This window comes from Diorhabda carinulata, chromosome 6, assembly GCF_026250575.1.
Source record: "Diorhabda carinulata isolate Delta chromosome 6, icDioCari1.1, whole genome shotgun sequence".
Classification (NCBI taxonomy): domain Eukaryota; kingdom Metazoa; phylum Arthropoda; class Insecta; order Coleoptera; family Chrysomelidae; genus Diorhabda; species Diorhabda carinulata.
The window spans coordinates 28,961,489-28,988,049 of record NC_079465.1 but is presented as its reverse complement, the minus strand read 5'-3'; the positions used below and the strand labels follow the sequence as shown (position 1 = coordinate 28,988,049).

Genomic DNA, 26,561 nt, shown 5'->3' with positions numbered 1-26,561 from the left:
ATATGACACTTCACAGTGCCATGTACTAGCTTGAATGTTCTATGGTCATCTGGCAAGTGACTGTTGGGAAGCGGGAGCCTTAGATAGTTAGGTTAGAACATATAGAAGATCGAAGTAAAACGTGTTCTCAAACTAATCGTGTTTTATTTAAATAATAATATCAAAGCTAACCTGAAACACTTTACACCCTTAAAATTTCCGTTGAAGTGAATAAAAATTTTTTGATTGGTAATTCGTAGTAAAAACAGATATGCAAGTATATCCCAATAATATCCCTAACCGATGTATTCAGAGATTCCCAAATACAAGACATTGAACTATGGTACTCTTTTTTATAGTATATATGGAATCTAGTGTTTATTTTGCGCGATCTACATAAAATGTGAAAACTAAAGCAAACATACTCTCGATGTTTATTAGCCCATGCTAATGAAAGGGTTTAGTATAGAATATCAACAACCAGTATAATAGTATGCTACAATACTTGATCAAATATTCTCTTTCAGTAATTCTATATAACGAAAAGGTTCATTTATACATTTTTATTTAGATATAAATCTACTTGGTTTCACTCAACTTCGAAAAAATATGGATTTGGCGGTTTTCGATTCTAGGCACCTCAATTACGGTATAGAAAAGCAAATCATTACAATTTACCGACTTTTTCATTACGTTTTGGGAGTATTCTAATTCATTCAATTTTTACTTATACTCGAAATGGTTCTACCGAGTCACTGAACGAAACTTTTTCAACTTTGACCAATAAATTTATAATTTTGCATCATATGTATTTGATAACTAAGTATTTTTTGGCTTACATACTTTATAGATATTGTGGACATATCTTGAAATAAAAAAGTCGAACCATCATCATATAAATTTGTAAATTGGTTCGAAAACTCTTTTTTTGAACTGAAAATTTTTTAAAGACCATCTTCTGTTACTAATTTTTTACTGAACAGTGTTTATTTTAAGTCGAATTTTTCAAGGAAAAATTAGACTATTACTGTAGGCATGACTAGAAGAAAAATGGGGGGCACATCATTTTTCGCATATATTCAGACCTCCTGAATACGATTATGATGGTTTTTCGAATGTCTGTAGTTTATATATATATCTATATATCTGTTTAAGCTACAATTCCTATTTTCGTCTCTCGAGCAATTGCCATGGATCCGATTTGGTTCAAAATTAGCATACATGGCTTTTTTGGCAGCGGATTGATGTTGTTAGAGTTTGGTTGAAAACAAATGAATATTTCGAGGGGTCGCAGTGCAAAAAAAGTGGTTTTTGACCTTTGCTCACCTCTGCAGGTCAAACGAAAAGCGACTGAAAAATGAAATTTCACATGTAGGTTCAACTAGTTGCGAGATGATTTCTTGTCTAAGGTCGAAACTTTCCATCTCCACCCCTCTCCATTTTATGGTCATTTTTATTATATTTTCTTATTTTTTGGCCAGAAAAAGTTTAACTAGAGGGTTCGAACTTCGCATGCAAGTAGGGGTGATGCTGAAGAATTGTCTTTCTCAAGTTCAAAGTTTTCTTCTTCAGTTCTTCTAGCACAAAACGCCCGAAATCATTTTGATCGCTGTAATTTTTGCTAGGGTGATTTTTTTTACTTCCCATTTTCGAAATTTCTTGTCATTATGACAATTTTTTCTTTGTTGTCAATTGGAATTGAACAAGAGGGTTCGAGACCACTGGGTCTCTCATTTCGTGATGGATCTCTGTTATTATCGTGGTACTGATTGTTCCTTCAGTTAAAGCGTTTGATTTTATTGTCAAGTAATCATTTAAAAAACTGAATAATCTATTCTATTCATTGAAATATAAGAAAATCTCATAAATTTTGTGTGGTTGATCATTGTAGACATTATGTAAATATCAGTGATTGGAAATATAACGTATTTTGAAGTTTTTAAAATCATATATAAAAACAGGGTTTACAATCAACATATTATATGAATATTCTAATAATTTACACTGTTTCAAACAATAACTTATCCATAGTTTATACAGATAATCTGATCAAATCTCCCATCAAACTTAATTCGATTTACGGATCAGCTTACCCTCATCAATCTTGCCGGAAATCAGGAGAGGATATGCAGAACTGATGATAAATTAATGAGTTTCTTATTGAGAAACACTTGAACTGAATTGTTATCCAGACAAACTTTTGAGAATCGTATAACATCCTAAATACCGGTTACTTTATCAAGGTGTTGTTGAGTGGGAAATATATATTTTGGAATAATAGTATATTAACATCTAGTTACACGAGAACCCTTCTGGTTCATAATTACAATAGCTGGGTCCTCCTCCTATAATATTTATTCCAGAAAATTTCCAATCGTAACACGTACTGTGATTACCACAAAAAATATGAATGGGTCTTGTTAACTCCCCTTGGACAGATCCATATACATTTTCTATAGTCAAATTATGTATTTTCATATTACTTCCCAAATTTCCGATGTCACCATAATCTTGCTGGATATAAATCCCATCTTCTTGAATACCTAAAAATGATTGAAAGATTGAAAATTTAGAAAATGTCAATGCGTGACATTTTTTGTACCATTTTGTACCCGACATCAAGTTTAGCTGGACGAACATAATACCTAAGAAAAAAATATTGAAGAAACGGTGGAGCTCCTCCATTACGTGACTCAATCTATGATTTATCGAACACATATTCTAACGACTAACAACAAGATATAAGAAATAGTTTGACTTTGACGTGAGCTTTGTTTACTGTTTTGTTTTTACCGAATTTTTGGATTGAACGTGTATTTATTGTTTGAATCTATTCTTTTAAAAACTAATATGATTTTTTATTTTATTTGATTTCACTTTGATAAGTACGAACATAAAACATCATCAATTTGTAAACTTTTGATAATTTCATAATACCTAAAATGCTGTGAAACGCTTATTTTACTACAAAATACGTAAATAAACGTGTGTAACAATAATACAATACCGTCCAATGTTCTTAACCTTTATTTTAAACTTAAACTTTACATAAAATTAAGGAATATTAGCATTAGACATCATAGTGCGTATAATATTATCTATACAGTGTGATTTTTCACCAGTTACTTGTAGAGTGGTATCTCAAGTTCTTAGAAAACTGGTAATTCAATGTTAGTTTGATCATAGAGGTTCTGAGTAGGTAATTAAAGTTTCAGAAAACAAAGAGTTCTGCATATTTTTATTTGAATGTGATAAATTATACCTTCTACATAAGCTGATTTCTTTCTAAGTTGAGTAGTATCTCTAAATATTTACCAATTTATAGTTAACTAATTATTTTTTTAAATTCCACATAAATTTTTAGAAGAATTTTTTCAAAAAGCAATAATTTATAATAAAAATTATGATAGAATTTCTCAGAGAAAGGCTCAAGGTTCCAGCCTCAACTTCTCAATAGTTCGTCTGTGTTATTTTGATTTCTAGTATCTAGATATATGTATAAATTTTATTCTGGACGTCACTTTTTATTTGTGTGTTACCCTGATGCTGTTAAATGTCGATTTTCAATTTGTTTAGATATGTTCTAGTCAAACCTGTCGTCTATCCCAAAAAAGCTTTCTAATATAAATCAGCTCATAAAGTACAATTTTAAGTAGTTTAAGAGGACTAAATATTACGGCCCTTTTGTGTGCTACATACAAATGTTAACCTGCTTAAAATCAGCTCTCAAGTAATATGCCAGGATGGCTAATATCACTTTTGGACTTTGCAACTTATACACTCAGTATATCGATATTTTTATCAACAGAGTTTTGCTAAATGTGTCGATGTTAATCATATAAATAGAATAGAAACAATTTGAAAAGTTATATTTCTTCTTTAATTATTTATTCTTAAGAGACCGACCTTTGGCATATTAGTCACAACGAGTATTTACACCGAGTTCTCAGAAATTTTGATTTCATACGTATCAGTATTGTGCTTACTTATTAGTCACATGATGGAAGATCTCCACCGTTTCTAGTATAGAATATATCATTTTACGAAGTATAGACACCGAACGATATAATATTTTTCACATTATTTACAATAATAGACACAGACAGTGTTGCCAGAGCTAGTACAATTGTACAATTTTATACATTTTAGTGTATTTTATACGCTAGTACATTTTTCCTTTTTTCTAATACATTTTCCCTGCGTTCGCAAATATAAAGTTATTTTATATTTTCGTTTAATAAAATAAACTAGAAATTGTACTAGATTGTACCAATAATTTGAAAACAGAGCCAAGTTGATTTATATTTAGATCGTGAGATTTTTGTAATTAGCAATGCTAATTTTATCGGTAAACTTTATATAAATTTTTCATCCTTAAAATAATAATTGACACAGTCTATAACATTTTTGGAAAAAAATAATTTAATTTAAACTTATGTTTATACATCTTTCTATAATTTTATTAAATTTGTTTGAAGTTGGTACAATCTAGTTCAATTTTTACATTCAGCTTTTAAATTGTGGCAACACTGGACACAGATCATATTTCTCTTTTTGCCACTTGCTGCGCAAGTATTCGGAGGCACGTGGCGTCAATGTAAAAATAAATAAAATCATATATTACATAAAATTAACTAGAAAGAATTATTTCAATGGTATTAGAAAAGCGTTCTTACAATTGATTGTGTTTGGCAGCTCTTCAGAAAACAGCTTCTAGTGGAACTCGATACGATGACAAAAAGTAACTATGAATCTAGACACATTGATTTATAATAAAAATGCTTTTACCAGTAATTGAAGTCTCAATTACTATTCTTATTATTATTATATTATAAATTTTATTCAAACTATTTTATTTGCATAGATTTTTGTCAAGCTGCATTGGTATATTATTATGAGATGACATGTATAATAAGAGTGAAGGAGCACAAGTGAATAAGTAGACATTTGACAAGTTGTAACAATATTTTCACTAGTAAATTTTCATAGATGCAATTATTAATAACTTACATTGAAAGATTGAGAAGGAATTGTCTATAAACTCGATAACTTTTGTATTATGATTCACTAATATGAGATGTTCTAAACATTGGCAATTATTTCTTAAGCTTCACGATATTAGTAAGTTGAAAACCTTTGAGGTATCTGAAAATTTCCTTCAACTTTTATTTAATTCCACGTTTTTTTCTACGTCCGTTGTTTTTTCATTCATTTACATTCGTGAAGAATGTAATTTCCGAAACGTGTCATTTTTTAACGCAATTATAAAATTGTTTTCACAAAATAGTAGGCCGTGAACGCTTTCTTTCTCATGTCAAGTCACTTCTCCGATAAACTGTCACACTTTTATTTCGAAGAAAATCTGTTTTGTGTCTAATTAAAACAAATTGTATTATTATTAGAGATGGAGAATATAGTGAAGAAAGTTTAAACTGCACACTAGAAAATGTTTTAATGAATCTGTAACTGCAGCCACTATGAATCTTTTTCCTGAGAAATCCAGGAAACGGTATTTGAAGGAATATAATTCTTTTATGGAATGACGTACTGAAAAAGACATAAACAGTTTCACAGAAAGAGTGTTACTAGCTTTCTTGGAAACTTATTCCATTCCATTCATTTCCTTGATACTTGGGGTTACCCAATAATTGCTTTAATGTGAGTTTTCAATCTATATTTTCAAAGATTATTTTTAATACTGTTTTCCAGCAAGGATTGAAAAGTACCAAAGCAAATATTTTTCGTTTTGATTTTGAAAAAAGGTTCAAGAGAAGTGTGCAAACCAATGACAATGGTGTCATCCAACTAGTAAGTATGGCCACATCCCCAATATATTTATTATCTTGTTGGATTTAAATGTAAAGTAAATAATTTATTAAAGCATGCATCTTGAAATTGAGATTGACCGTCTTATTTTTATTCCTAAGTTTAAAATATAATTATTAATTTCATAAATGGATATTTAGAATTGAGATTTATGATGGAATCATAATTGTCTTTTTCGTATCAAATACACTGGGAATGTCTGAACTCTTAGTTAATCTGCTTCTCATAAGTTTCAGGGTTTTCTTAGTTAATGTCCGGTTTGGAAAGCAGGTATGTCAAGTTATAAGTTTAATTCCTCAGATCTCTGAAGACTTCCACTTAGTTTTAGAAATGCGCATCAGACAGTGTAATTGTGAGAGTTGGTGTAGTGGTACACTGTTAAAATTTTTTTGATCATTTTATCAGAGTATTGGAAGTTTTAATTCAAAACAATTCAGTTAACTTACTGAACAAAATAATTTAGTAAATTTATAAAACAAAATAATTCAATTCAGTTCACAGAATTCACAAAATATTTAATAAAATTTGTTAAGGCAATATTTGAGTAGTAATTTTACTACAAAATTTTATATTTTTATTTTATTACTATGCAGTGTTGTAACTCTAACGCTCAATTGAGTTTGTTATTGAGAAATAATAAAACAGTGCCATATAATTACTATCCAAGTAACATTTATACTCAAAGATTGTGAAATTACACCTTATGTTAGTGAATTTCCTCAGTTGCTTACGAAATTTATTAAAATTGTCTTATAATTTAAACTCGTGCACACTGATTAGTAATTATAGCCATTTCGACAAACCAATGGTAATGGTTTTCTTAAGAAAATTTTGCAGTGTAGCGTAAATGGTGTGTGCAATGTATCTCTGGCTGCCGATCTAGACCATGTTGTACATTTTCGAAGGAAATTTGGGTATTCGTAGTCTATCTAACTCAAAATACTTTTATAATTTCATTAGTGAGACGTTGGAATTCCAAATTTTCTACTATTTGTAGATAAATATAATTGATATTTTGAAAAATTTCCAATTGCCGTCTTTACCATACTGGGATAATTATGTGAATCATCTTCAGATATCAAAATATAGGGTTCAAGTTTTCCAAATTATATTGTTAGAATGTTAGATAGATTATTTAGATTATTCTTCTTCAATTCGTTTTTTACCAACGTATTTAATCGATATTATAAGTTAAATATATTGTTCAAATAGATTATGTTTCTTATTCGGTATTTTTTGTCTACAACATAACTAAGATATTGAAAATTATGGAAAAGTATGATTATTCTTGTCAGTTCCAAAGTACATTTAAATGAATTGAATTATCTATCATTAAAATGTCTTACGATCGGAGGAGAATTGCAGATAATGAATTTGCCAGACTTCAGCGGAACATCGAGTCACGAAAATAATTTCCTCATAATCACTCCTTCAGTTCCTTTCGGTTTATAATAACAAAAACGATTTCTACATTGCCAAAGGACGAGAATTTGACATATATCATTTTTCTACGGATTCCATCCCATATTGGTATTAGTGGAAATGAAGAAGAGGACAGATGCGCGCGTTATGCCACCATAGTTAAAAGTTCCGTTCTTAAGTACGTTTTCAGTAAAAAGTTATGCCGCTATAGCAATCTCAGTAAAGGGAAAGCGAATCAAAGCTACGCGACTTTAAACCTTGAAAAGTAGATTATTTTCCAATAACAGACAACACCAAGTGATTGTTTCTCATCTTTGACTAGGGAGTACAAAATTTACTCAAAGTTATCTAATAAAACGTGAAGAAAACCCAGTATGTATATAACTGTAACTATCTAATAAATATTTATAAAATTGATCAACGTAGTGTAGTTACCTTTTGTTTTTATAAATAAACCTATAACTCATCTGAATAAATTATTGAGCTTCCAGTATGTTAAAATATCATTTAATGAAAAATAAACGAGAAAAAAAAATATCTGAGAAGATAGAACTAACTTCCTGAAGAACAATTTAGAATATAAATATGGAATGGAAATCGATTACTGGAATTATGAAAATGATAATGATGATAAGATAAAAATTACATAGTTATATTTACAAACCTGATAATCTTATATTACGGAAAACAATATTTTGGAGATGACCTTCGTTTCCATTAGGAGATACTTTGAAGTGGATTCCATAGAGTCCATTTGCCAAAAAAGAATCTTCGAATGTTACATTAGCGACAGAATTATTATATTTCTGGCTACCAAATCCTACTGCGAAACTCAAGCCGTGTGATCCATAACAGTGCACATTTCTGAATCTTATATTGTTACCTGCATTAACGACAATACAATCATCTTGATTTAAAACTGTGCAATTTTCTACTAAAACGTTGTTGGAGTTGGTTGATATCCCAATACCATCCGTGTTCAAAGCTATAAGATCCTAAAAGGTAGAGAGCTTATATTTATTGAACTTTTTCAAATTAATTCTTGAGATAAGTCTTGTTATAGTGACATTTTCAATTGGGAGTATCTTAAATATTAAGATTTGAGGAAAGCATTTCTATTCTTCTTCTCTTCTTCTTCTTCTTCGTTTTATTTTAAGACTATGTCTTGTGTTTTCAAAGAGGCAGCCAGCGCTGGTGGTGGTATTCCAGGCGGTCTACTTGTATTGGGTCTTTCCTCCTTTGCGATTTTCGCCAGTCGATCGTCGTCCATTCTATTGACATGATCTCTCCATGCTCTTCTTCTAGTTCTGGCCCATCTCACTATATCCGGAACGTCACACATTCTTCTAATTTCATTGTTCCTTATTCTGTCTCTTAGTGTTTTCCCTGTGATTGAGCGTAATGTCTTCATCTCGGTCGTTCTAAGAGTCCGCTTAGTAGTTGCAGTCTCCGCCCTCGTTTCTATGGCGTATGTCATTACTGGTCTGACACAAGTTTTATATATCCGTGTTTTGCTTTCGATACTTAAAAATTTATTCCTCCATATCACGATTCGAAGGAATCCCGATATCCTAGATGCTGCTGTTGTTTGCGTTTTGACTTCTTGTTTCAAGTTCCTATTGCTCGTGATGTTAACCCCTAAATATTTAAAAGACCTAACCTGCTCCACACTTTTATTATAAATTGCCAGTTTGCATCTTCTTGGTTATCTCGCTATCGTCAAGGATTGTGTCTTTTGTGTCGATATGATCATATTGAATTTTTCTGCAACTGTTTCAAATCTGTGTAGCAGTTTTTGCAGATTATCCTCATCTTCGGATATCACAACCGCGTCATCAGCGTAGCAAACTATCTTAAACTCATGTTTTCCCATTCTGTATTTCTATTCAAGAAGAAATAACTGGTAATCCTAGTGTAGAGGTTGGTTGCAATATGTCCTGGCAGTCTCGTGGCCGAATTAGGTGATGGGGTTATTCCGTATGACTATTAGGAACAGCTGTTTTATTATGATATTAATTATAAATAAAAATTTATAACCAATTGAATATAGTATAAGAAACACACTTAAGTATGAGGAACTGATATTTAATTACCTTATCGCCAGCGACACTGTCAAGGACCCAGCCAGTAACTGATATATCCTGAGCTGCAATGATGAGACAAAAAAGTGGACAATTTAATAAATAAATATTCCTGAATACTGATCCTCCAGTAGTTTGTATATAAAAGAACCTAGGTTTTGTTACACCTCCTGCACCTCCTTGACCATCCCAGTATTTTTCCCCTTGAGCATTTAATATGGAACCTATTTGAAAAACAGTCTGTAGCTACTTCATAATACATATATTCATAAATCGAAATTTCCCATCCTCTTGCTAGTATATGCTAGCGATACTAATATTTACGGTTTTCAATTAAATTTCCTATTGTCAAATAAGTTGTATATGCAAATATTAAAACTGTGATAAATTCCAAATACTTTGCTGCCTCTTAATATCCACCAAGGTGGTTGGCGAATGACCGTTATTTATCCTCTACATGACGATTTCGTTCATTCACCGGTGACTGTTATCAAAGACCACGACGATTTGGTCAATGTTAATTATGATCGAAATTATGATGCCTGCCTGATTGAAATAGAGAAATAATGATGTGTGTAAACAGAAGTTCTGGGCCAGTATATGACTAATAAAGTCACAAATTGTCACAATAAATAGAATTATAAAGAGATGCAAATTGTTTAATAATCGAAATCATTAAAACAAGGTAAGTTAGGTTAGGTTAGGTGAGGTTAAACAAACATAACCTCTGCGTTACAAGTGTTAAGACAAAATAGCGCAGCGACGCATTTTCGACTGTAGTCAGTGAGTGAAGCAGCGTATATTAAAGAGGGAACAGTGTATCTGGCGTTCTCGCTTTTCGAACAAACACACAATTTTACACAAATTTTAAATCGCCGAATCTAAAGTTCACAGTATCTCCTTCCTGTATGCAAACATTCACCGGTGTATGTCCGATTCAAGTATAAAGTTTTTGAGTTACACCATCGAAATTGGTGATTGTCGACATACACCGGTGCATCTTAACATTCACTAATAGGTGAAGCTCTAGGGTGAAACTGAAGATAAAACTAAATTTTAAACTTGGCTTTAGCTCTAGCTCAAAATAAGAATGAACAAGATTACTCTATTAGGTTACAGTAAAACACACATTTTCCTGCCAATTGTCACAAATATAACCAAAATTTTTCCTATATTTGTTTTAAACTTGAATTGTTGAGGAAATTGTATAAACAAAAATGAACAAAGAAAGAAAAAAATCGATCAATTTCTATGAAGTAGTGCTTTTGGTTAACCTTGTTAAGAAATACAAAGTGATACGGCAACTTGAATAAAAAAACGAAAAAAAAAAAAAATTGGGAGACCTTGGCAAGGGAATTTAATGACGAAAATACCAAGAAATGTTTTCGATACAATAACAATAAATTTAAAAAATGTGGGAAAATTCAAAGATTAACTTTTTGTTTTCTTGACGCGTCGACAATATTGTTAATATCTTCATCATCATCGTTGAGCTCATCAAATCATCAATTATTCTACAAAGAATCTTTATATTATTGTAAAAAAGTGAGCAATTTGAAAAAGTTAGGTTTGGATTCTCCGTTTCATGTTAAGCTATTAAACTACTCCCAGATTGCCGGTAATATTTTAAAAAAATTGGGCCTTGCAACATTTTCTGTGTTACAGAATGAAAGAGTAAGAGAGAGATTGGATCTTAGGCAACTATAATTAAAAATCACGTGAGCTCAACCAAGAAAAGATGTGTGTCTATGATATTCATTGGTTAATTTTAAGACTGATTTTTTTTTAACGAACAGTTTTGATGAAGGATCGCTGGGTAACACTAGTGAGGTCTTTTAAATTCACTTTTCAAAATGACGTATGATAGAAATATTGATGCAATATTCAATAAAGTATTCTGGATCAATAATTTATGGTGCATCTCTTAAATGAAGGCCTATGGTTTGCACCAAACAAAGTAGGTGAATTAAAATCAAGAAAATCAACGAAATTAGTAATTTGGTTTCGGTCTTGCCCTTCAAAAAAGAAATCTGAGGAGATTAACTGGGGGATTTTGCATTCCAATCAATAATGCCTAGGAAATCATTTATTAAAATATTGCCTTGTAGCTCTACTGTCTCTGACGTTACACGGGGAAATTTACAGGCCATTGATGATCAATGATGGCGATGCAATACCGAGAAAATCGTTGATTGAGAGATTAACTTGCAGTACTGTCTTGTAAAACAAACAGTAATCTTCTAATATTCTTGTCATCATATCAACAGTGATTCTGTCTTCATTCTCATTTGTTTCCTGCATCAAAAGTATGCAAAATACCAAATTATTCGTCCGATTTATTATATATAGAAACAAAATTAATAAGACTTGAAATTACTACCAGTGCTGCTTCAGCACCAGAAATACTTCCATAGATCTTTTTTGATTAGCTATTTACCCAAATCGACAGTTTTCTTACTAGTTCTAATAAGTATGAGTGATAAAGTTTTCACGAATCTGAATAAATTTACAGTTATTCTTAAACGCTAAAACATGGAAGTAATCTCAACCACATTGGAAGTTTTTTAATCTATTTAAATATCTAGCTTTGTTCACCAATAATGATGTTAACTGTGTTCGTATTAAATTAAAGTTTTTTCTCAAAATTCTGTCAATTTACTCTCGATGTGACAGAAAAATGATACATTAGCAAACACTGGGTGATACAGATAAACACCTAGAATTGCTAATATATGACGCTGGTCATGTATCTACAAATTTATGTTTGAACAGTTCACAATTCAATCAAAAAGTTGACGAATTCAGGTATTTGATACTGATGATACATGTCTTTGATTATTAATTTATCAAGACACGGAAAAATGGCAAATGGCAAAATTCGAATCTTCAAATTTATATATTTATATATACGAGTAGAGTAAGTTTTATGTATAGAATGCCTCAATTGTCTCGCAAACGGCTTGTACGATTTTCTTAACTTTTTGCGAGCAAGGGTCTTGTGATACGGCCGAATTGTTACTATGGATGAGACTTGGGTACATTTCTACGATCCAGAAAAAAAGCAACAATCGATGGAATGGCGACACTCTGGTTCTTCAAAACCTAAGAAGGTTCGTGTCCAAAAATCTGCTGGAAAAGTTCTTGCTCCAGTTTTTTGGGATTGCCATGGAATAATCATGATTGATTTTTTGGATAAGGGTAGAACAATAACTGGAGATTACTATTCGACATTACTGGCCACGCTACGGGAAAAAATTAAAGAGAAAAGACGCGGAAAGCCATGCAAAAGTGTTGTGTTTTTGCAGGTTAACGCCCCTGCACAATCTTATGTTGGCATGCAAAAAATTCGTGATTTAGGGTTTGAATTACTAGAACACCCCCCTTATTCACTAGATTTGGCTCCGTTCGACTATCACCTCTTTCCTCAACTGAAAAAAAGTTTAAAAGATCGTAAATTTTCTTCCAACGAGGAGGTAATAAAAGCTTCGGAGGTCTGGTTTGCAAAGCAAGAAGAAACATTTTTTTTAAGGTCTAGAGACGTTGCCGAGGAGAGTATGTTGAGTAATAAAATATTTTCACATTGAAATGTTGTTTGGTTCTATAGTAGGCTAAAAATTTTTCAATATATCCTCGTACATCTATGTCGAATATTCGGAAAATACATTCAATGTAAGAATATAGAGTACAGATTTCTTAAATTGAAGGGTTATGAAGACCAAAGACAAAATAAATGGTTAATTCAGAGATTTTTTTCTGTTTACAAAAGCAGAGCCAAAAATTAATTAATATAAAATTAGTAACAGTATCTAATCGAGCAAGAATTTTGCAGATGAGCGTTGTAAGAAGCCTTACGACGTTTTACAGGTAATTAATGAGCTTAAAAGGGAAATATTAGTAGATTGCAGCTGACCTATCGTTAATTCTATATTTTAATATATTCTAACATTTCATTGACAAACTTTCTCTACTATTCTATACAAATTACTGAGTGACCAACTAAAGCAAATCGTAATACATAGAATAATAATACAATGAAAATAATTGATTTACCTGGAGCTCCTTCCACCGTTACATTATCGCCTACAACCTTCACCAGAGGTCCTTCCCAGTGAAATACTTCAAATTTTGTGACACCTTCAAATGTTAGAGTGGATCCATTTTGTAAATTGAGTAAAAGCTGTTCTCCGCCAGGCACAAGGAGATTTGAAATAATTATATTCTTACAGCTACTCAGAACAGTGTTAACTTGAGAGAATTTTGTTATAGTACAGTCATCAGTAACGGAAGAGTATACAAAGGGGATCGTACTTGACAATAACACAATCAATATTATGAACTGCCTCATTTTCTACTTATTGGGCTCTCGTTCAAAGGAATTTTACAATCGAATGTTACAGTTCATGAATTCTAACTTTGATTTTATCTCAAGCAATTGAATGATATGAAAAAGATAAGGAACAAGTGGGAGCATTCTAAAATATCTTTGATATTGGTTGACCTTAGTCTCTTTACAAAACTTATTCTTTGCTTATATCATATTTATCTTTACCAAAAGACAATAGTTCGCGAGTCAAAGTTGGGGACCCATCGCAAGCGCACTTTTAAAGTTGTCGTTCGCAGGAGGAGTGGAGGTAAAATTCTTAAGAAACCTGAATATATGGAAAGCAAAAGTGTTAATTATGTTATTAAGATCGAATTTTTTGGTTTACGATATCATGTTATCTCACTCCTCCAATTGTGATGCCGTGATGATTTTATCTACTGGAAATTATAATTTCTGTACTAGTACCATAATAATATACTTGAACCGATATTTTAGTTTTAGATGTAGATTGTTTGGGGCGTCTTTTCGGCTTTTCAGCTACTCTGCACCTATACTTATAAGATATTATCTACAGTCATTCAAAAGGCGATGAAAGTGAGTGAGAATTGTAATAGTTGGTATATGAAACAACCTCTTTCGAAGCCACCCTCCTTATATAGAGTGTATTGGATGAGCTTCTTCATAGACTAACGCAACTTGGTTGTGAATGCATGGTCTAGATAATGATAAGTACTAATAGTTGGAGGAAATTCGACAGCAACTTGTTTGATCTTTAGCAGGAGAGTCTAAGTATTATTGAGCAAGAGAAGGGAATAGAAATTAATAATAAAAATAGAAATATAAAGTGGAGAAAATCATTTTATACATCAATTTCCAAAGTCTTTGAACAAACCAATAAATCGAAGATATAAAGTGTTTAGAAAACAGAGATAATGATTGAATTCTTAATGTTCTGAACATTTTTCTTTGATAGACGAAAATTAAAGTAAAATTTTCCTCTTACTGTAAAACAAAATCTAAAAAACGACAATAAAAAAGATCAATGAAGCTTCACATAGTAATAGCCACGTACTACTCCGAATTCAGATTCTACAACGTATTATGGCTCATGTTATATTATAATTTCTTGATAAATTTTTTTTGAAAATAGCACAAAACTCCATTTTATTGTATATATTAAAGCTCAGCTTTCCGATGTTACTGCTTGAGTTTCAATTTATATAGCTCTCTCCAAAATGATAGTTTTCATCACTAAGCGACACTTATCGCTTGAATAAATGAATAATTGTATTTATAAATAAATTTAGAAACCCTCTATATCAAGAATTTATTGATACAAATCTAAATTCTATCGAAAGCATCTAATTATTCTTCTTTGTAAACTTGTACACTTCAAAAATAAAACTATAGTTTACAGAGTTTATAAGTTCCTAGATGATTTTAAACTTGACAAAAAAATAACGTAATGATTTTGATTTTCATTGCTACACCATGTCTCGCCAGAGTTTCACAGAATAATGTATTTTCACTGTGTAGTTTGGTTCTTTTTGATCAAGGATGGCATTAGACTTACAAGTTAATTAATTGAGATCTACTTATGTTTTTCTTTTCTATTCACATTGATCTAGCTCATAATTAAATCGTTGAAAACTTTTTGAACACTCCAAAACTTCCTATTCCGAGCTATATGTATTCTGGATGATAGTTTTAATTCTTTTGGCACAGACAATCATTTTGTTGATTTAAACAAAGACATACTGGTTGGTCTAGGTTGGAATGGCATTTCACACCAGCCAAATATCTATGTTTAGGATGCAGTGCAAAGTATTAAGAGTTCCATTCCAGCAAAGTATAAGAAATGTTCCATATTACAACGAAGGTAATTGAAAACTTCATCCACACAAATCAAGGCTTGCCCAAATTCTTGAAAATTGATCCACTTTCGAACGATCTTAATAATAATACAGCTGATCGTCTCAATTGATATATTTTTGGACCTGGTGGTCTCATGAGTATTTATGCTTACAAAAAACATCCAAATGAAAAATAAGGAGTATCGAGTAAAAATTGAATCTTTCATCTTAATAGTTGGAGGTAATTTGTCTCCTCTCCTGGTACCAATACTATTGTAAAATTAGTGTCTATACGTATAAAAATGTAATTAGTAATCCGTCCTTAAGAAGTTAAAATAATAAACGCTTCTTAAACAATGTTTTCAAAGGGAATTCCATAGATAATTTTATTGGCCGTTAATTGACAAAAATTGATCAATTAATTACAAAGGAAATTGACTAGTATCGAGAATAGAATTAAAACGGTTTGATGAGCAATAGAATCCGACAAGTATTTTCTCTTTTCAGCTCCCCATCGGAGGTGGAACGGGAGTTTAAAAATATTCATTTTGCCAACATAATTTCCTCGAATATACTATTTTCATATTGAACATACTGTTTTCAGTACTAATGCACCAACACTCACAATCAAACTGTAGGTAAACTGTTCACTTATAGTCTTTGAAGTCAATAATATCTGATAAATTGTAGGCGTTATTGAATTTATTGAATAAATGGCATTACTGTTATATTCAAAGTATAATTTCAAATATAACCATGTTACCAGGTATATGTTATTATCTACTCAAAATTATCTCAAAAAAATCTCGAGTCACACGTGCCGCAGTTGCAAATTTTCTCCAGACAAATTTTGCTATATTTGTGGAGAATTTATGGCGAAATCGCGAGCCAGGCCATTTTCCGAAAATGCGGAAAAAGCCTTTTTCAAATATTTTCGTACTTTAATTGGAGACCAAGACAAGCAATAGGCTCCCCACGCATGTTGTGCAGTGGTTAGGTGCAGTTTCCTTGTACGTAAATTGGCTTGAATTTGCACCGGCGGGAAATCGCCAGCGGATACTCAGGCTTTCGAAGTTGACGCAGATTTACTCAGAAATAGTGGCTCCAACGAAAAAATTACTAGAGACCTTGTTTGTAGAAAATTTTGTGCTCCACATTTTTTTGGGGCAGTTTTTTTCGAATTTCTCTTAGCTTTCGCGTTATTTGCATTTAAAATTTTTTTTTGAGTTTGAATTTCGAAAACTCATGCCCGTAATTTTGTTAATAGTTGCTAGACTAATTCAGTAACCGCTGAGAATCTTAAATCCTAATCTTATTTCTCCTGTACTATTTTTGGTCGAGCCAGGCAGAAGTCTATTTTACCCGATAGTTGGTTTTTCCGTTTAGTATTGCTCCATCCAATATTATCTGTATGTAGAAATGGAGATATGGGTGATTCCGTTCTAACTGTGATATTCAATGTCCTGTATTGTTTTTTTGTACTAGTCATTAATTAATAATCAATTAATAAAAATTTTGTGTTAATTGAATAATTCTTAAGATATTGAAACATTATTTTTATACAATATAACTTGCCACTTAAAGAAAACTTATACTACATCACTTGAATGTCAGTACCGTGTCATGTCCATTTCTAGAATTTACCGATAAATTATTAATTTTTTTTGTCGTAACAAATGATTTAAACTAATTACCTTATAAATTCTAATGTTTATGATCAAACTGAGGAAAATTGATGCACTTGTTGTTTAATATCTTAAGTTACCATGTCAGTACCGTGGATAAATGAGTCAGTACCGTGGAACTCAAAATCCGACATTTGTGTCTTGCTCGTGATACTTTGAAGTTGTAGTAAATTCCTCTTAGAGTTTTATTTTTACAGTAAAATAGATGAATAATATGCATAAAAAAGTTAGAAAAGTTAAATTTTAAAATCTTGAAATTTTGAATACAAAAAATCACAGTTAGAACGGAATCACCCATATGGGGAAGTGTTTCTGAAATTGAGCAAACAGAAACCCTGCTTTGTCAACAGTTTGCTTACATATGTATTCCATCATATCAATGATAGTCATCGATTCAAAATCAATGACTGGAGATTATTGAATTTCATAGTTTTCTGTGAGAGACCAAATCGCACAGAAACACGCTCAGATTCTTTACAAAATAATGAATTATTTTGTATTAATTCGGTGTTGTTGAATGGAAAATGACTTCGAGTTCGGAGTAGAAAGTATAAAGGAAATTTTCATTTCCATTTATGTTTATTACTGCTAATGAACCAAGAGATGGTGCTGAAACGGGAACTTGAGCTAGCTATCTAAGGGATGTCGTTGATTTATGCCTCCCATTAAACTCACTTCGCTTTACGAATCAGGATACACATACAATCTTATCAAGGAAATTACTTCACAAAGAAATTGTACTGACGAGTTGAAAATATATAATTTGGAATAATAATATATTAACATCTAGTTACACGAGAACCCTTCTGGTTCATAGTTACAATAGCTGGGTCCTCCTCCTAAAATCCTTATTCCAGAAAATTTCCAATCATAACACGTGCTGTGATTACCACAAAAAATATGAATGGGTCTTGTTAACTCTCCTTGGACAGATCCATATACATTTTCCATGGTCAAATTATGTATTTGTATGTTGCTTCCCAAACTTCCGATGTCACCATAATCTTGCTGAATATAAATGCCATCTTCTTGAATACCTAAAAACGATTTAAATTAGAAACAAAATGCGTGAAAAGCAAGGACATGATAAGAGATACGATTTGAAAATGCTAAAGGAAACATTTTAGATTAACGAACTCAAACCTATAGTTTTCAATTGGCTTGTAATAAGAAACCAGTTTGGATACATTTTCTTAGTTCATGCAATATACTTATTTTCTCAACCATTACAGCAAATTTCCTTCCAAATATTGTCCTTGGGATTATCCAACAGATTTTTTAATCTCTTGTTGAATTCACGAACCAATTTGAAACTAACTTTGTATAAACCGGAGGATTTAAGGTATCGCGTGAACTATTTCTTGGTTTTCGTTCTGATTCCAATGTTAAGTTTAAAATAAATCAAAGATGCATGACAATATAAATACTAGTGAGTTAAATACAATGCAGAGTATCAATCGGAATATAGGTATTTGCATTCAGCGGTGTTTTCTTCTAAATGCATCAAATTCTAGCCTACTCTTATTCTAAATTACTAAGGTAACTGTCCATTATTTCCCATTTCATAAGAGAACTTTATACTTGAATGAACATTTTGAATTTCGTTTAAAATAATGAAGTTTGGATCCACTTCCGGTATAACCAGAAGTTTCAGAAAACTGAACTAACATTTCGGAAAACCCATGCACGCAAATTTTCAGAACACTAGTCGCAGTACTTTCCCATATATATATCGATTCAGCTCGTCGTGAAGGACCCTCTACATTTACAGGGAAAAGTTTGATAGTAGTAGTTGAAAATCTTATTCACAATTTGATGACTGTTACATCAGATTTCCAAATTTTGGATGAAAAGAGGATAACCACTAAAGCCACTATTGGTGTGTAGAAATTTCGCAGGGAGGAATTGTAGTTGTAACTAAAGGATCCTATTGTAGATGTACTGGAACTGGTCCGGCGAACAATCTCTTGAAGATGCAAAAACTGGCTTGTATAAGAACAATCGAGACCGTCAGATCATGCCAAACAGCTATACTAGAAATGATTCCAAATCTCCCACCTCTCGACATAGTATTCGAGAGCGTGGTGGAAAAAACGTCACTCAGAATGTTCAGGACGAAATACTGAAAAATTTACCTCGATACTAAGCTGTAGAAGCAAGTTGAATAAAACCTCTTTGCATGAAATGAACAGATATAATATCAAATGGTATACGGGTAGCTTCAAAGCAGAACTGGAATAGGAGTATACAGGCTTGAAACGGAACACTTCGAAAGCCTGGGCAACAACCAGGAATGCATGCAATTGACAAATGTGCTAAGTTCATCTTGAATGGAATAATTGGAAACAGGAGATCATCATCCTATCCGATAGCTAAGCAATAATTAGAGCTCCAAGCTCCAATGTTATAGGATCCAAACTATTTTGGGAATACCTCGACGAGCTTGGAAAGTACCTTTTGACTCTTTTGACATATCAGCTAGAGAATAATAGAGGAAGCATTGGAAAGAAGGTAGTGAGTGATAAAACCAGTTATTAGGGCATTCTACTGGAATTGAGACAGACAAAGATACTCCTGGAAAGCTATAACTAGAGTAGATCTGCTAAAGGCATCAACCTAGACAAGAGCAACCTACGAATATAGGAGTCTTGTGTCAAGGTAGGATATAAATAATGAAATGATAGAAGATTACTGAAAATATGCAGAAAATAAATAGAACTCAATATATTCACGAACCTGATAATTTAATGTTGCGGAAAACAATATTTCGAATATGCCCTTCGTTTCCATTTGGAGATGCTTTGATGTGGATTCCATAAAGTCCATTAGCCAACAAAGAATCCTCAAATGTTATATTCTCCACTAAATTATCGTATTTCTGGCTACCAAATCCTGTTGCGAAGCTTAAACCGTGTGATCCATAACAGCGCAAATTCCGAATAATCATATTGGTACCTGAATTAATCACAATACAATCATCTTGATTTAGAATGGTGCAGTTTTCTATTAAAACGTTGTTGGAATTAGCTGATATACCAAAACCATCCGTGTTCAAAGCTATGAGATCCTAAACAGTAGAAAAATTATATCGATTAATGTTTTCAAATTCATTCTAGAGAAAACTGTTGTATATACAGGAGCTGTTTGGTGGCTCATATCAATTTTCATTTAGAGAGATTACGAAAGATTCAAACCAGAAGTGGAGCTATATGGTCGGCTCTACAAGAGGTATTTTCATCTCAAAAGAGCTACTTACACTTCCTATTCCCTTTTCTAAAAACAATTTAACACTTTCCTTCATCTGAAAACCAAATTTACGACATAAAATAGTACTTTAGACTTTTAGGAGTCTAAAAGAACCAAATGATTTACTCAACCTCCAATAACCTTCTTGAAAGTCAATATTTGTGTGGATAAGGAATTCCAATTCGTTGAATCTGAACCTTGCTTCTCAGTACAAGCTGAGCTTTAAATCTGAACTGTTTGTTTCGAAAATAATATTGAATATAAATTTAGGTCCATGGACCTGTCGAGTTATCACGACCCAGTGAAGGACCTAAGAAGCCGGATCAACAAAGCGACTGCCATATCGGGCTGTTTGAGGCAGACAATATGGGCTAATGAATACATGCGAAAGGATAGCAAGGTTTGGATCTATAAGACTTGTATCAGGCCAATCATGACATACGGAATAGAAACTAACTCATTATGCTTCGGGTAGCCGAAATGAAAACGCTCAGGACTATAGTGGGAAAAACAAGAGTAGATCGAATCAGGAACGTTGTCAACAGGGAAGAATTTGGAGTGCAAGACATCGTAAGATGAGGGAGACAAAGAGAAAGATTGATACGTCCACGCGAGAAGAATGGAAGAGAGTAGACTGCCACGCATCGTACTTGAAGGGAAACCAATAAGGAAAAGAGAACCAGGACGACCACTTAAGAGATGGATGGACACCTCCCAGTAACTGATACAGAGGAACCTGCAAAACTAACAAATCATGAGATCTTAAAAATGAACAAGAAGAAGATAAAGTTAGGTATATATCTCATTGAATTAATGTATCTAAATGTTTTTAAAATTAAAACATAAAATTTGACGTTTCGACTTTTCTATTGATTAATATAAATATGCAAATTGTGAGTGTCAATATCATATTTTGATAAAGGCTTAAAGAAAAGTCGAAGCGTCAATTTTTATCTTTCTTCCAAAAAAAAACTAATTTTAAAACAGAGAGACCTAAAATCAAGAACATTTAGATGGATTAATATATCAAAAGAGAAATTAAAGAAATTCAACTCATTGAATATAGTATAGCAAAAAAACCCAAGTATAAGGTACTAATATTTGATTACCTTATCGCCAGCGACACTGTCAAGGACCCAACCAGTAATTATTACATCCTGAGCTCCAACTCCAACACAAAAATGTGCACAATTTAATAAATGAATATTCCTGAAAACTGATCCTCCAGTAGTTTGTATATAAAAGAACTTAGGTTTTGTTACACCTCCCGCACCTCCTTGACCATCCCAGTATTTTTCCCCTTGCGCATCTAATATAGAACCTGTTTGAAAAAAAAAATGTTCACTGGTCTGTAACTATTTTTAAAACTATACATGGAACTATGAAAGGTAGGTGAGTATGTAGGCGCGTGCATGTGAAGACTGTAATACGGTAAGGGCTGTCCACTCTCTATAATAATGATCATTCGATACATATTTTTCTTTTATCTATGGATTAGAACATGTTTTATATTCAATATATAATTCAAACTTCAAATTTTATTTGCCCTTGGAAAGAATTATTTTGTTATATATCTGTCTTTTGATTACATTACAATTTGATACAGAATTTTGATATTTACTTTTCCTCCATATACAATTTGGCGATTTTTATATATTTTTCCATAAAATATTTTCTGAATAATAAATCAAATTATCCTTAATACATATTATCAAATAATTAGAGTTGATCTTACTAAAAAACAAGCTATTAGTGTACTGATGACAATATAAAAGGCATTTGTTGTATAGAATGTTTAAATATCCAATCATTTTGATACGCAGTGGTCAAAAAAAACGTCTGTTGAAGTGATTTAGCAGTTTATAATGCGAGCTTTGACCACACCACTGTGAATAGGGGGCGGTTGACTCTAACCCCGCAATACTAAAATTTGATTCAACTTGTATATAAATAGCTTTTGAGTATGTCAACGTATGACGTGCGATAACCATAAAAACACAGTAATATCGACCTGATAAGACAGCAGAGCTGCCATACAAGTCATAACGACTGGAAGGTACACTTATTTGGGTGTCTAAGTACTCGGACTTTGGCAGTGACGAAGCTGGCTCTCTCGCCAAATTGGGATCAGCAAATCCACCAATGGGCCCAGAGCTCATTCTTTATGTACCTAAAGGTGTTGCATCTCAGTATTATTCTCGCAAAACAGATGCAAAATTTTACTTGTGGTGATATCCCCATACAATAGGCTTCACAGACGATCTGGAATTCTGTTGGGGTATGAAGGAGGAAGAAACTGCAGACCACTTCATTGGTAAGTGCCCAGCATTCAAACGTGCGAGGTTTCTAGAAGGATATCGGTCTTGGGTAACTTTGAGAGGGGAAAGAAAGGCCTATCAGAAGGCGTTTGTGCAAAGCGATCTCTGACTACCCATGAGCCATTGATTGGCTCTCCCGAATTGAATGGTCGAAATAAGCAGAGGTTGGGAGTGGAAGCATCAATAGTTCAATATATTTTTTAATATATTGAACTATATTTGTTCAAACTTAACTGATGCAAAATTGCTAAATGTCCATAATAACGAGAATAATAAACAAATTTGCGCATGAGCATGTTAGAAACGTCGTTCAGGTTTTTCTACCAAAAAGCAGGAGGAATCTATGATAGTAGATTCCTGCTGGTGTTTTTTGTAAGGTATGAATGTCTCACCATTTAATCTATATATTTAATATTCTTTCTAATACGAGGATGTACTGATATCTATATAGCATAGACCAGTTCCATGCATAAACAAAATATTGCGTTACCATAGCAACGAACAATAAATTATTAGAAGTGTAAGTGTAAAGTTTGACGTTAAAAAAGTAAATCTGTGTTACGCAATAAATTAAAAGAAAAAAGATGTCCATTGAAATTGTGAAAATCGAAAAATTGGAGTATCGAGCCATCATCAAGTACCTTAAAAGGGTTAAGAGGTAAGCAAATTTATGAAGATATGCTTAATACCTTTGGTGATCCATGTCGTTCGATAGCGACCGTGAAAAATTGGACTGCAAGCTTCAAAAGAGGTAAGTTTTCCATTGAAGATGATGACCGATCGGAAAGGCCAGTTTCTGTGTCAGTTACGTCAATTTGGACATGAGAAGAATTGCTGCAAAATGGATCCCCAAATGTTTGAATGTTGACCAAAACTGTGCAAGGGTAGAAGCATCGTGTTCGATCTATGCTCGATTTGAAAACAATTTAGACTTCTTAAACCGAATTGTTACTATGGATGAGACTTGGGTACATTTCAATGATCCAGAAACAAAGCAACAATCGATGGAATGGCGACACTCTGGTTCTCCAAGACCTAACAAGTTTCGTGTCCATAAATCTGCTGGAAAAGTTCTTGCTTCAGTTTTTTGAGATTTCCATAGAGTAATCATGATTGATTTTTTGGATAAGGGTAGAACAATAACTGGAGATTACTTTTTGACATTACCGACCACTCTACGAGAAAAAATTAAAGAGAAAAGACGAGGAAATCTATCCAAAGGTTTATGCAGGACAACGCCCCTGCACACAAATCTCATGTTGCCATGCAAAAAATTCTTGATTTAGGGTTTGAATTGCTAGAACATCCCCCTTATTCACTAGATTTGGCTCCGTTCGACTATCATCTCTTTCCTCAACTGAAAAAAAGTTTAAAAAGTCGTAAATTTTCTTCCAACGAGGAGGTAATAAAAGCTTTGGAGGTCTGGTTTGCAGAGCAAGAAGAAACATTTTTTTTTGAAAGGTCTAGAGACGTTGCCGAGGAGAATATGTTGAGTAATAAAATATTTTGACATTGAAATTTTGTTTGATTGTATAGTAAGCTGAGAATTTTTCTATATATCCTGGTACATCAGGGATAGCTTTGTATCTGATGTTACATGAATTACCAAGTGGTAAATTGTAGTACAGAAAAGGAATGGAAAAATTTATGTAGTGTACACCCATACTAAATAAAATATAAAAAATTATTTATTTACCTGGAGCTCCTTCTACTGTTACATTATCACCTACAACCTTTACAAGATGCCCTTCCCAGTGAAATACTTCAAATCTTGTTACTCCTTCGAATGTTAAAGTGGATCCATTTTGTAAATTGAGTAAAAGCTGTTCTCCGCCAGGCACAAGGAGATTTGAAATAATTATATTCTTACAGCTACTCAGAACAGTGTTAACTTGAGAGAATTTTGTTATAGTACAGTCACCAGTAACGGAAGAGTATACAAAGGGGATCGTACTTGACAATAACACAATCAATATTATGAACTGCCTCATTTTCTACTTATTGGGCTCTCGTTCAAAGGAATTTTACAATCGAATGTTACAGGTCATGAATTCTAAATTTGATTTTATCTCAAGTAATGAGCGATATGAAAAAGATAACAAATAAGTGTAATCATGCTGAAGTATCTCCATATGATTAATATTGGATAACCTTCTAAATTTTCCACAATTAGACCGCTGAATATAACATTATATGGTTTTTATATTGATAAGTCTTTCATTGAACACTAACAATAATTCGGTATCATTGTTGGAAATATACCAATGCAATTGTTTCCTCTGTATTAAATTTCTAGAGATAAATAGATTAACTCATTTAAACATTTTTTATGCATAGTATTTTTCTTTCAATATTGAATTTAAGCAAATTAAAAAAAAAATAATGGAATGGTCTTTGAACTGTGTGTACAAGTGAAAATAATCTATGAGATATTTTGTATGCTAAAAGTTTTAGCTCTGTAGTTGCTGCACTACCTTGTGGTGGCCAGATATAGACAGAAAATCCATCGACTCAAACAGGCGCAAAACAAACAAAATGAGTATAAAAATTTTGAGCTACTACAAGACTAAGAAAAATTTCCAGAACAAACTACTTGACACTATTAATAGAGAATTTTGGAAAATCAATCGGGAGGATCTACCTAAACTGATTATTTTGAAAATAGTGAGGGGATTGACATATACTGACTAAAGATTTTATGTAATCTATCTTGGCGTTGGATGCCGCGGTTGGTCACACTTTATACCAAAGGCGCATTAGAATGAACATGTTCCAGGCTTTATCGGCGCGGTTGAAGCATGAGCTGGATTTTTTCCGTCGATGTAAAGGAAATCTGGATCCTCTACAACACTCCTGGAACGAAAGTATAGTCAGAACAATGGATTGCAACGGGCGAATCTGCTCCAGAAAACGCGAAGATGGTTCCATAATCTGAAAAAATATTGTCGATTGCTTTTTGAATACCTTACAAAAGAATAACAAATACAAAACACTATCACGCACCATGGCTTCATGAGGTGAAGATAGCAAAGTTAAGTACGGCACTTTTACTTGGTTAATCACCCTCCTTTTTCAACAGATCTGATTTCAGCGACTTTATTCTGTTTCCTAATTCCCAAATTTCATTTGTAAGAAAGAGATTTTCATCAGAAGAGGAGTTTATCTAATACATAAATGTCGATTTTTATAGAAATACAGCAAGTGTATAAAAGATATGTGCATAACTGGAATAGGAATATAAACTTAGAAGAAGACTGTATTGTAAAAAGGAAATAATCATGGAAAATCTTGTTTCTTTGTAGGTCCGAAACTTTGCAAACAATCCTTTGTACGTCTTGTACCATTTTTATAAATTTTTGTCTTGTGATACGGCCGGTGTTTGGTGATATCTACAATGTTGTTAGATCTTTCCTTTTTCCTGAAAAATGATGAACTTTGTTATGCTATGTCACGCGCCAAATTATGTCTTCAGCTCTTTGGGACATTGCAGATTTTCTACCACCAGCTCAAAAAAGAATTCCAGTCGGGAAATGGCCGATTATTCCAAAAATTGGTTATCTTTCGTCAAATCTTATACAATAGTACTATTTTCGATAACTAGAGACAAAGATAATTATAGAGATTGGAACATAAAAAAAATCCTGAAGGCATGTATAAAATAAAGATTTGTGCGGCCACACATTTAAAATACTCGATATTTAATTCTAGCGTAGAGCTCTCTCTCTAGTTAGATTTTATGCTGATCGATACAACAAAAAAGTGAGAATTGAATTTGATTATCTGTTTAATTGGCTTTAGACTTGATTGTTTTCGGTGTTCGCTATTGT

The 26,561-nt window shown here is 32.5% G+C and overlaps 2 protein-coding genes and 1 long non-coding RNA gene across 4 annotated transcripts; 1 reads left to right on the top strand and 2 right to left on the bottom strand.

Annotated features, from left to right (window-relative positions):
• Positions 1-2,225: 2,225 nt before the first annotated feature.
• LOC130895436 (polygalacturonase-like) lies at positions 2,226-13,751 on the bottom strand. 2 transcript variants are annotated; one of them, XM_057802710.1, is made up of 4 exons: positions 13,359-13,751; positions 9,321-9,532; positions 7,892-8,222; positions 2,226-2,522 (listed from the first exon to the last, which is right to left on the bottom strand). In XM_057802710.1, the coding sequence occupies exons 1-4, from the start codon at positions 13,651-13,653 to the stop codon at positions 2,272-2,274; spliced, it is 1,089 nt and encodes a 362-aa protein (XP_057658693.1). In that variant the 5' UTR covers positions 13,654-13,751; the 3' UTR covers positions 2,226-2,271. The 2 variants fall into 2 exon arrangements, with proteins under 2 accessions (XP_057658693.1, XP_057658695.1); XM_057802712.1 differs by having other exon boundaries at positions 9,321-9,373; positions 13,359-13,720.
• On the top strand, positions 4,520-5,880 carry LOC130895437 (uncharacterized). Its single transcript, XR_009059465.1, has 3 exons — positions 4,520-4,720; positions 5,382-5,637; positions 5,689-5,880. It is a non-coding gene; the product is annotated as an uncharacterized LOC130895437 (long non-coding RNA).
• Positions 13,752-17,911: 4,160 nt separating the features above from the next.
• Positions 17,912-24,813, bottom strand: LOC130895435 (polygalacturonase-like). The gene is made up of 4 exons (XM_057802709.1): positions 24,431-24,813; positions 21,526-21,737; positions 19,907-20,237; positions 17,912-18,207 (listed from the first exon to the last, which is right to left on the bottom strand). Exons 1-4 carry the CDS (start codon positions 24,723-24,725, stop codon positions 17,957-17,959), a joined length of 1,089 nt encoding a protein of 362 aa, XP_057658692.1. The 5' UTR covers positions 24,726-24,813; the 3' UTR covers positions 17,912-17,956.
• Positions 24,814-26,561: the final 1,748 nt, after the last annotated feature.

What these genes read in the sequence shown, in the direction of transcription:
- LOC130895436 (XM_057802710.1), bottom strand. Translation starts at nt 13,653, where the DNA reads ATGAGGCAGTTCATAATATTGATTGTGTTATTGTCAAGTACGATCCCC. An exon ending in AACGGTGGAAGGAGCTCCAG is followed by an intron (nt 9,533 to 13,358) that starts GTAAATCAATTA and finishes TTTTTCAAATAG; the next exon opens with GTTCCATATTAAATGCTCAA. An exon ending in CCGTAATATAAGATTATCAG is followed by an intron (nt 2,523 to 7,891) that starts GTTTGTAAATAT and finishes AATCATTTTTAG; the next exon opens with GTATTCAAGAAGATGGGATT.
- LOC130895435 (XM_057802709.1), bottom strand. Translation starts at nt 24,725, where the DNA reads ATGAGGCAGTTCATAATATTGATTGTGTTATTGTCAAGTACGATCCCC. An exon ending in AACAGTAGAAGGAGCTCCAG is followed by an intron (nt 21,738 to 24,430) that starts GTAAATAAATAA and finishes TTTTTCAAACAG; the next exon opens with GTTCTATATTAGATGCGCAA. An exon ending in CCGCAACATTAAATTATCAG is followed by an intron (nt 18,208 to 19,906) that starts GTTCGTGAATAT and finishes AATCGTTTTTAG; the next exon opens with GTATTCAAGAAGATGGCATT.